Source organism: Mesocricetus auratus, unplaced genomic scaffold (assembly GCF_017639785.1).
Source record: "Mesocricetus auratus isolate SY011 unplaced genomic scaffold, BCM_Maur_2.0 Super-Scaffold_100011, whole genome shotgun sequence".
NCBI lineage: Eukaryota > Metazoa > Chordata > Mammalia > Rodentia > Cricetidae > Mesocricetus > Mesocricetus auratus.
Genome location: NW_024429195.1, coordinates 53,682,414 through 53,694,622, shown reverse-complemented (window position 1 = coordinate 53,694,622; position 12,209 = coordinate 53,682,414). Strand labels below are relative to the sequence as shown.

The 12,209-nt window shown below is 41.8% G+C and overlaps 1 protein-coding gene across 1 annotated transcript in view; it reads right to left on the bottom strand.

The window, feature by feature from the left end:
• Nucleotides 1–12,209, bottom strand: part of Myrfl (myelin regulatory factor like) — a 106,045-nt gene that overhangs the window by 71,645 nt on the left and 22,191 nt on the right. Inside the window, exon 2 of the mRNA XM_040754837.1 lies at nucleotides 993–1,083. Within this exon, the coding sequence (XP_040610771.1) occupies nucleotides 993–1,083 (91 nt within the window). The remainder of the gene's footprint in view (nucleotides 1–992; nucleotides 1,084–12,209) is intronic.

Genomic DNA, 12,209 nt, shown 5'->3' with positions numbered 1-12,209 from the left:
CAGAGAACCCCTGTCTCAAAAAACCAAAAAAAAAAAAGTTAAAAAAATTCATGAACACTCTGCCAGACTGATCAAGAAAAAGACATTACTGACTCTGAGCACAAAAGGAGAATCATATTACAGACTCTACAGACATTAGAATGTAATAAGGAGGGGCTGGAGAGATGGCTCAGAAGTTAAGAGCACTGGCTGCTTTTGCAGAAGACCTGGGTTTGGTTCCCAGAACCCACGTGGTGGTTCAGAGCCGTCTGTAACTCCAGTTACAAAGGATCTGATGCTCTCCTCTGACCTCCTCATGTTGTGGTGACATTTGTTTATGATCTAATAAAGCTTGTCTGAAGATCAGAGAAGCTAAGCAGCCTGTCACTAGAGAGATCTCACCTCTACCAATGCTCAGACCAAAGGGTCAGCTTACCGAACCTCAGATTGCATCTCCAGACTGCACTGCTCTCCATCAAGTCTCAGACTCCTACACTGCTCTCTGAGACTGCACTGAGCTCCTTATATACTCTCTAGTGCTGGGATTTTTCTGTTATTCGTACTACAGCAGGTACTAGGCATGCACATAGTGCACATGCATATACACAGATAAACACTAATTACCAAAAAATAGTTACAGTTTATAACAGGGAAATAAAAATACCTTATGACATTGAACTTAACCTAGAAAAATTAACAAATTCATTGAAAGCCACAAATAGCCTAAGCTGGTACTTATCAATCAATAACTTGAATAGCTCCCTATATGCTAAATATACTGAACTTGTAGCAAAGGAAGGGATTTGGAAAAGCAAGACTAACCCTAATGAAGAAAAACAGGAGACCCAGATGGCTTCACTGGTGAAATCTGCCCAAGCTCCATAGAAGAAATAAGATTAATTCTACTCAAGTTCTTATAAAAAAATATACAAGCAAAGGCAGCATTCTCCAAATCATTCAATTCATCAAAATTACAAAAGCATCAAGCAGAGAGCGGTGCCACCATTACTTACAAGTCTCCTAAATCGAAGTCATTGCCCAGGAATTCCTCAAGCAGACTCGTATCCAGGGCTGGGTTCTCCAGAGTGTCACCAGCTCCCTGAGCTGTAAAGGAAATTGAAAATATTAAGAACCATGACCATTTTGGGATGACTGCTAAAACCTTGACAGGCAGACACCCAGACTTACAAGGGGATCAAACAAAACATGTTTCTATTTAAATGTGTCCTTCAGAAATCGCTTCAGGTCACCCTTTCCAGCAAGACTTCCTGGCTGTCTGAGGCTGGGGTAGTGCTCTTTTGTAAACCCCCGTGACAATGACCACTTGTTCTGTACACAATTGAAAAACCTCTCTTCCTCCTCTTCCCACCTCCCCCTTCCCACCACTCTCCTTTCAGGAGAGGGACGTGCCCTTCTTATTTTATCCACATGGATAAGAAGTGAGCAATAATCATTTTTGGACAGATAAACAAATAATGGATGGATGGATGGATGGATGGATGGATGGATGGATGGATGGATGGATGGATGGATAGATGGGTGGATCATACAAGGCTGACTTGTTGATGGTTTGTTCAACATGAGTTCAATGTATCCTTTACATTTCTGTTAGACTTCCTAAAATGTAATCATTCTGTATTTCTTCTTGACTTACAAAATGAAAAGCTTTTAGTTTTCACTGATTGTAGCAAGTATCATTAGAATTTTAAAAGAATATAAAATACGGTATAAAAATAAGTATCATAAGGAAGACAAAAACATCTTGTGGATTGGTGAAATGGCTCAGCAGTGAAAAGGAGCTCTCTGTACAGCCTGACCTCCTGAGTCTGGAAACCGTGGTGCAAGCAGAAACAGTTATCTTGTGACCTTCTTACACACACCCTACATATACATCATATACACACAGTAATGAATAAACACTTTTGCCAACAGTTAAAATAACTTTATACTCAGCAAACTCAAGAGAAAAAAATAACCAGAGCATCAAAAGGCTGCTTGGCTAACATAAAACATAAACTTAGTTGTTCTTATATAAATAATGACAATTAACATTCAGACGAATACAATGGGGAGAGTTCATCAAAAATAACAATAAGCCTAAAACACCCAAGAAAACACTTAAGAACACTTTTTAATTAGTTTCTTATTCTACCACACTAAATAATAGGTTTCATTATGACACTGTCATACTATTAATTATTGTACTAGAATATTTTTTAACTAAAAACCTCCATTCAAGACCCTTAGATGAGATTTAAATAAATGGAGAGACCTACATTGTTCTTCAGTTGAAGAGCTCAGTATTACAAAGGTTTTAGCAGGCATTATCTAGGATGTCTGCCCATGCCACTGTGCCGTTTCTGCAACTGATCCTCTCGAAAAGCCACCTGCTGTGGCAAATCTACAGCACGGACAGAACCAGGCAGGACCAATCAATTTACTGGCCAGTGACTAACTCACTTATTTCAAGCAGTAATTTGAATGAACAGATTTGAGATCCAGTGTTTTAGATGAAGCCACACAATAAACAGTGAGATGGAAGACTAGATAACAATCTACATTTATCTGCAGTTTGCCCAAATACTGTTTAAATCTTTTTTAACCTTCTGACTCCTGGCTATTCCACTTTACTCCTATTGCATGTCAAATTGTTGGACACACTCAATAACCCCCTTTTAAATAAGTTTAAATGCTCTCCACAGTAAAGTGCTTTGAAATAATTCTTGAAGGGGGGGCATGTCAGAGTTCAGGTAAAAAACAGGCACAAGGGAATCTCCCAGGAATCTATAAGGATGTCCCCAGCCAAGACTCCTAGCAATAGTTGATACGTGGCCTGAACTGGTCATCTTCTGTGACCAGACTGGTGCCTGATTCAATTGTCATCAGAGAGGCTTCATCCAGCAACTGATGGAAACAGATGCAGAGACCCACAGTCAAACCTAGGCCAGAGCCTAGGGAATCCTGCTGAAGAAACTGTAGGAACCAGAGGGGTCAAGGACACCACAAGAAAATCCACAGAATCAACTAACCTGGGCTCACAGGGGTTCACAGAGACTGAACCAACAACCATGGAGCCTGCATGGGACTGACCTAGGCCCTCTGTATATATGTTACAGCCATGTAGCTTGGTCTTCTTGTGTGACTCCTAACAGTGGGAACAGTGTCTGTCTCTGACTTTCTTACAGGCTTTTGGGATCCTACTCCTCATACTGGGTCATTTTGTCCAGCCTTAATACATGGGGAAGTGCTTAGTCTTACAGCAATTTGATATGCCAGGTTTTATTGATACTCATGCCCTTTCCTAAACAGAAATGGAGGAGAAGTCAGGGTAAGTGGGGAAGGGATTGTGAGGAGAGCAGGGAGAGGAAACCGCAGCCAGGATGTAAAATAAAAAATATATAGGTAAATGAATAAATATATAATTTAAAGAATATTTCTTCTTAGCTGGATGTGGTGATGCACTCCAAAGGCAGGATGATCTCTGTGAGTTCAAGGACAGCCTGGTTATACAGTGAACTCCAGGACAGCCTGGTTATACAGTGAACTCCAGGACAGCCTGGTTATACAGTGAACTCCAGGACAGCCTGGTTATACAGTGAACTCCAGGACAGCCTGGTTATACAGTGAACTCCAAGACAGCCTGGTTATACAGTGAACTCCAGGACAGCCTGGTTATACAGTGAACTCCAGGACAGCCGAAACTACATAGAGAGAACCTGTCTCAAACAAACAAGCAAAATATTTATTCTTTAGAGGAACACGTATACAAAATGGCACAGAAAAAAGTAAGATATGCATGGACAACTTGAAAAGACATAAGCTACCCAAGATAAAGAAACAGTATTATAGCCAGGCGGTGGTGGCACACACCTTTAATCCCAACACTTGTGAGGCAGAGATAGATGGATTTCTGTGAGTTTTAGGCCAGCCTGATGTACAAGAGTGAATTCCAGGACAGACTCTAAAGCTAAAGAGAGAAACCCTGCCTCGAAAAATCAAAAAAGACAAAAAAGGGAAGAGGAGGAGGAGGAGGAGGAGGAGGAGGAGGAGGAGGAGGAGGAGGAGAAGAAGAAGAAGAGGAGGAGGAGAAGAAGAAGAAGAAGAGGAAGAGGAAGAGGAAGAAGAAGAAGAAGAAGAAGAAGAAGAAGAAGAAGAAGAAGAAGAAGAAGAAGAAGAAGAAGAAGAAGAAGAAGAAGAAGAAGAAGAAGAAGAAGAAGAAGAAGAAATAGCATTATAAAATATGGAGTTTTACTACATGACAAACATATTTTGACACCAGTTAGTCAGTGAACACTATGAAGAGAACACTGCCTTGCTTCAACATCAAATTCCAGATCAGTCAAACATTGCTATGTGAAAATAAAATCAGGAAGAACATGTGACTTAGTCATGTATGATCATGAACATGTGAGTTTAGCTCTTATGTTCATGAGACAGACAAGGCTTTTCAACCATGGCATGAAAACCAGAAATAATAAAGGAATACAAGAGTGAATTTTTCTTTACAAATGTGGTAAAAATTATGATTTTTATATAATGAACATACACTGGTAAGTTTTTTTAAAAATCACCTTATATGGTTTTGAGGAGGAAAGAATCTTTACCATTTTAAAAAATAACTTATCCGGGAGGTAGTGGCACACGCCTTTAATCCCAGCACTTGGGAGGCAGAAGCAGGAGGATCTCTGTGAGTTCAAGACCAGCCTGGTCTTCCAAATGAGTTCCAGGACAGGCTCCAAAACAATACAGAGAAACCCTGTCTCAAAAAAAAAAAACAATAAATAAATAAATAACTTAAAGCCTATGGAGAAGTAAGAAAGCAAAGGAACTCAGAAATACACTTTACCCAGACTCATAGATATTAACATTATACTATATTTGCCTTACTTTCTCTCTCTCTCTCTCTCATTCTCCCTCACAATATATATCACACACACATAAAGACATTTATCTTCAAAAGCTAAAGCAAACAAAGTCACACACATCTTCCTATCAGACCTTTCTCAGTCCTTAAGCTTGCAGCCTTGTACTGGGTATTTTAGTGCACACTGTTAAGTACAAAAACATTATTTTCACAACTGCAATTCAATTATGAGAACCAGGAAGCTTAACTTTGATATAGGTTTTTAATATAGCTTACATTACTATTCAAGTCTTACTTATTATCCTTGTATGTTATCTATATTTTTTTCTTGTCCAGCATCCAATCCATTTAACTGTCAAGACTTTTTATATTTGTGTTTTGAAAGGACTGGCTAGTTGTTTATGAATTGACTAAGGGAAAGTAATATAAGCAATAAAAGGTGGAAGGTTGAATGATGAGATTATATGTCATAAGACTAATCATTGTCCATATCTCAGAGCCCATCTTTCTGTTTTTGTTTGTCACCCATGCGATTACTGCCATAACTCCAGCTTCAGGAATACAGCTTTAGGGGATGCAACGCCTTCTTCAAGACATTCAGGCACCTACAAAAAGGGGGCATGCCTCCAGATGTTGCTTTGTTGAATAAGGTTGTTTTGGCTATCCTAGGTCTTTTGTTTTTCTATACAAAGCTGATTATTGTTCTTCTAAGGTCTGTGAAGAATTGTGCTGATATTTTAATGGGGACTGCATTGAATCTGTAGATTGCTTTTGGCAGGATTGTCATTTTTCACTCTGTAGAACAGGCTGGCCTCAAACTCACAGAGATCCTCCTGCCTCTGCCCCCCTTGTTCTAGGACTAAAGGCATGCTCCACCAACGCCCAGTGGCAGGATTGCCATTTTTACTACATTGATCCTACCTATCCAAGAGCATGGGAGATCTTTCCATCTTCTGATGTCTTCTTTAGTTTCTTCTTTTAAAGACTCAAAGTTCTTGCAATACATGTCTTTCACTTGCTTGGTTAGCATTACCCCAAGGTATTTTATGTTGTTTGTGGCAATTGTAAAGGGTGATGTTTCTCTGATTTCTTTCTCAGACCTTTTATATTTGTTTATAGTAGGGCTACTGATTTTCTTGAGTTGATCTTGTATCCTGCCACTTTCCTGAAAACAGCTTGGTATTGGCACAAAAATAGACAGGTAGACCAATGGAATCAAATTGAAAACACGGATATTAACCCACACACGTATGAACATCTGATCTTTGACAAAGAAGCTAAAAATATACAATGGAATAAAGAAAGCATCTTCAACAAATGGTGCTGGCATAACTGGAGGCTGGCATGTAGAAAAATGCAGATCGATCCATGTTTATCGCCATGCACAAAACTTAAGTCCAAATGGATCAAAGACCTCAACATAAATCCAGCCACACTGAACCTCTTAGATGAGAAAGTGGGCGGTACCCTTGAATGAATTGGTACAGGAGACAGCTTCCTGAACATAATTCCAGTAGCACAAACACTGAGAGCAACAATTAATACATGGGACCTCCTGAAACTGAGAAGCTTCTGTAAGGCAAAGGAAACAGTCAGCAAGACAAAAAGGCAACCCACACAGACTGGGGAAAAGATATTCACTAATCCCACATCTGACAGAGGGTTGATCTGCAAAATTTACAAAGAACTCAAGAAGCAAGTCTCCAAAACACCAAAGGATCCAATCAAAATATGGGGTACAGAACTAAGTAGAGAAGTTTCAGTAGAGGAGACTAAAATGGCTGAGAGACACTTGAGAAAGTGCTCAACATCCCTAGCCATCCGGGAAATGCAAATCAAAAAAACTCTGGGATACCATCTCACTCCTGTCAGAATGGCTAAAATCATAAACGCCAATGACAGTTTATGCTGGAGAGGATGTGGAGAAAGGGAAACACTCCTACACTGCTGGTGGGAGTGCCAACTTGTACAGCCACTTTGGAAATCAGTATGGAGATTCCTCAGAAAATGGGAATCAGCCTACCACAAGACCCAGCAATTCCACTCTTAGGTATATATCCAAAAGATACACATTCATACAACAAGGACAAGTGTTCCACTATGTTCATAGCAGCATTATTTGTAATAGCCAGAACCTGGAATCAACCTAGATGCCCCTCAACTGAAGAGTGGATAGAGAAAATGTGGTACATTTACACAATGGAGTGCTATTCAGCAGAAAAAACCAAAGGAATTCTGAAATTTGCAGGCAAATGGATGACACTAGAAGAAACCATACTGAGTGAGGTAACCCTGTCACAAAAAGGCAAACATGGTATGTACTCTCTCATATATAGATTTTAGACATAGATCTGGGGAGTTCCAGCCAACAATTCCATGGCCAGAGAGTCTGGGAAACAGAACCTTCATCCAATGACTGATGGAAGCAGAGGCAGACTCCCACAGCTAAACACTGAGCTGAACTCACGGAACCCAGTGACAGAGAGGGAGGACTGATGAGCAAAGGGGTTAAGACTGGGCTGGTTAAACCCCCAGAAACAGCTGACCTGAACAGGAATAGCTTTTGAATCCCAGACTGATGGTTGGGAATCCTGCATGGGACTGATCAAGACACCCTGATGTGGGTGTCAGTGAGGAGGCCTAGGCAATCTATGGGGCCTTGGGTAGTAGATCAGTATTTATCCCTGGCATACAAATGGACTTTGGGTGCCCATCCCACAATGAGAGATGCACTCTTACCCTAAACACTTGGGGGAGGTCTAGGTCCTGCTCTGGATGAAATGACAGACTATGGACACCCCCATGGAGGGGCTCACCTTCCCTAGGGAAAGGAGGGGGGTTTGGAGGGGGTGTGGGGAGCGGTTGGTGGGAAGGCGTGGGAAGAGGGAGGGAAAGAGAGAGGGACCTGGGATTGACATGTGAAGCAACCTTTAATTTAAATTTAAATTAAAAAATTACTAATAAAAAGGGGGCATACACTCACATAAACACACAGCAATAAAAATTAATTAATTAATTAGTACGGGCATCACAGGCCATGCATTTAAAATGCTAGCATGGGAGCTGCTCCACCAATTTCACAGTTCTGGAACATAAACATGATGATTTGAATAAGAATGTTCCCTATGTCCTCAGGTACTTGAATACTTGGTCCCCCATCGGTGGTGCTCTTTGGGGGAAGCCTGGGTTTACTGCAGGAAGTGTGGCATTGAAATGGAGCTCTAAGGTTTGAATGCCTCATCCATTCCGGGTTTGCTCTCTGAGCTTCCTGCATGGATTTGAAAGTGAGCTCTCAGCTCACTGTTCCAGCTGCCAGGCCTGCCCCCCGCCCCACACTCCACCATCACAAACACCTCAAACCTTCTGGTATTGTGAACCCCAAAGAGACCTTTCCTTCCTAAGTTGCCCCAGTTATGTGGTTTTGGTTTTAGGTTATTTTGTTGTTGCTGTTTTGTTTTTGTTTGTTTGTTTTTTATCACAACGATGTAAGTGGCATACACACACACAGAGAGAGAAATATAAGCTAATTAATTACTAAGATGCCATCACTGATCATGCATTTAAATCATGAACAACATAATAGTTCTTCCACCAATTTCACAATTCTGGAACACAGAGAGAAAAACAAATGGCTCAAATATTTTTTATAAAGCCACATTGACAGGAGTGATATACACAAAGAAAAATACAGACTCATAGCCTTGGTGAAAATTTGCCTGAGTCCTACATAAAATGTGGTCAAATCAAATTTAACAGTAGTAGGAGACTTTATTATTAAGGTACACAAAGATAACTCGATACTAGAATTTATTTATTAAGAGGAAAAATGTGTTTTGACTTTTTTTGATCAATGCCATAAAGCACTGAACATTCAATGCTGATTTTAACGAATACTTTCATGTATTCATATACATAGATACATACAGGCATGGCATAATGATTGAAAATTCTCATCTACATAGGTACAAGCATGTGTGGTATAATGATTGAATATTCACATCAAGCAACATAACTGGGGTGTAAGTTCAATGATTTTTTTTATAATTACAATGATTTCCATTAGTGTTTGGGCATAAAATAAGATGCTGTTGCCTTGGTGATATAGTCCACAACTTAGAACAGTGGTTCTCAACCACTTTTGGGGTCAAACGACCCTTTCAGAGGGGTCACCTAAGACCATGGGAAAATAGGTATTTACAATACAATTCACAATGACAGCAAAATTACAATTATGAAGTAGCAATGAAGTAATCTTATGATTGGGATCGCCATAACATGAAAAACTGTATTAAAGAGTCCACACATTAGGAAGGTTGAGAACCACTGTCCTAGAACATCACAGACAGCCAACTGATTACAAGCAATTGATTTGTCACTTGCAGCTCGGCTGAGGCTGACATAGATAAACAGACACATGCACAGCGGGGTGGGGACATTGTCTTTGTCTAATCCCAACTGTGTGCCTCACTTTGTGATGTGAAATATTTTGATTTCCCAGATGACAAAATTCTCATATCTTTAGAATCTGAAAGAAGTGGAATTTTGTTTTTTGGTTTTGGCCAACAGTAGGAAGTCAAAGAAGTCAAAGGCTTCTCTTTCATCTTATTGAAGTCTGAAACAGATGCTAGATAAGGGCTTACTACATTTTCTTGGTTCTTCTCCCAGGAGTGACTTAAATGTGCAGCAGTCTTACCCACACCAGTATGTTTTATGGTTTGTGTTGGCTTCACAAAAGGAATGTGAAGGCTTCTTTGTGTGTGTGTGTTCTGGAATCATGCCACCAGTGGAGAAGAAACAAACAAACAACTCTATTTAGAGACATGTGACTAAGAGCAAATGGGTGGGACATGTCACAGATGTTTCCTTCATTTATAGGGGTCCCTAAAACCTGAAATGCTCCAAAATATTATAGTGGCCCTTAGTCTATGGCTTGACTTTGAAGAAAGGCTAGGTAGGGTACAGACTGCAACACGAATCACATTATCTTTCATTGATTCAACTAGTGACTGCTATATACCAAGCACTGTGTAATGTGCAGGAGACGCCCGAGCAAAAAAGGAAATGAGAACCCTCCACGGGGGCCAGTAAGATGACTCAACAGTTAAAGGCACTTGTCACCAAGTCTGACGACTTGAGTTTAATCCCCAGAAAATACATGGTTAGAAAGGAGGAGTAACTCCTTCTTGCAAGTTGTCCTCTGACCTCCACCTCATTCTGTGATGTGTACACACACACACACTCACACACACACACACACACACACACACACACACACACACACACACACAGGAAAAAACAAAGAGGAATAGGAGCATTCCAGGTGTCTTGCTAAGCAAGGGTACGGCACGATAGCCACAATGCAGAGAAGCAGTAAGGATGTAGCCAGTGATGGAAGAGTAACAGGCAGTGTAACAAGCTGCCTTAGAGGGCATCGTTCTGATGTGGAATCCTCTATGAGGCAGCAGCCAGCTATGCCAGCATCAAGCAGGGAGCATGCTGGGCAGAGAGGGTGTCAAGAGCAAGAGCAAGGGGGCTGTGCTGTGCTGTGTGGGAAGCGATTCCTCGCAGGGAACAGAGCACAGAAATGGAGAAACGATGAGATCGAGGCAACGGAAGCCTTTGGAAAGACATGTGATGTGCTTCACATACATTTTCAAAGGTCCTTCTGGTTGCTTTGTGCAAAGGGGCTTTAAGGGACCAACAGTAGGGAGATGCACTGGAATGCTACTGTGGCTTCCAGAGACAATCAGGATTTAAACCTTTTACTGTGTGTTTGGCTAAATGTCATACATTACCTTCTTTGAGTCAATGAATCTTTATTGCAGTCCTAGGCTGTGGCTGTCAGTGCTACCCAGCTTACAAGGGTCGGGATTACTGGCAGAGGTCAAAGGAGCCTGGGCTTTGAGAGGTGGGGATAATCGGGGGTGGTGAGAGCATGCTCAGGAGTCGAACCAGAAGGCTGGGGAAATAGCTCAGTTGGTAGAGTGCTTGTCTAGCCTGCTCAAAACCCTGGGTTTGCTCCCCGGTGCTGTTGAAACAAGGCATGGTGGCCCATGCTTATGGTCCTAGCCTGTGGGAAGCAGAGACAGGAGCAACATAAGTTTAAAGCCATCCTCAGCTCCAAAGTGAGCTGAGGCCAGGTTGGGCTATAGGAAACTGTGTGTAGAGGCAGGCCTGGGTTGGCTCCCCCCTGCCACTTAGACACTGTGAGCGACTCTGGGCAAGTTGGCTCAGTGCCTCTGACAGCAATGCCAACCAACCACTGAGAGGACTTGCTGCTTCTACTGCTTTGCTGGGCTTTGGACAAGCCAAGTGCTAAGCAAAGCAGATGGAAGAAGAAATCTGTTTGGTTTCACATGGAAGCTCCTGCTGGTGTCCCATCTGCTTTATAGGATACCCTCCTCTAACACAGACACATACACACACATACACACACACCACATCACACTCACACACACACACACCACATCATACACACACACCACACACATACACACCACACACACATATACACACACACCACACCACAGGCACTCACACACACACACAAACACACCACACACACACATACACACATACCACATCACACACATACACACACATCACACACACTCACACACACACCACATCATACACACTCACACACACATACACACACATCAAACTCACTCACACACACATACACACCACATCATACACACACACCACACACACCACATCATACACACACACCACACACATACACACCACACACACATATACACACACACCACACCACAGGCACACACACACAAACACACCACACACACATCACACACACACACTCACACACATACACACACATCACACACACTCACACACACACCACATCATACACACTCACACACACACACATACACACACACAATTCTGGAGGTGGAAATAGTCTCTATTCCTGAAGGCTTGACCAGTACCCCACTTGCTCTTTTCTGTCCTGCCCCCTTCCCAGATGGACATGGGAGATGGACCCTGCCTGCCATGCTTATCCAAATGCCATATGAACACAGAGAGATGATCCCTGCTGTAGCTAGCTTTCTCTAGGACTCCGGATCACATCTGTGCTTTCCAGACCCAGAGGAAATACCTCAACAAGATAAATTCATAGTGTCAGATAAAACTGTTTCAGGAGGTTTTACACACAGAGAGAAACTCTCAGATGGCTCTTAAAATAAATCTTGTGCTTTTAAAAATAATCACTTTGCTCTAAACATCTTAAGCACTTGCTCAGAACACCCAGCATGCACAGCGCTCGTCCCTCATTTGCATCCCTGGAGTCCCCTTGCTCCTGCAGGTGGGCTTCATGGCCAAGAGCACCACCAAGGTTCTG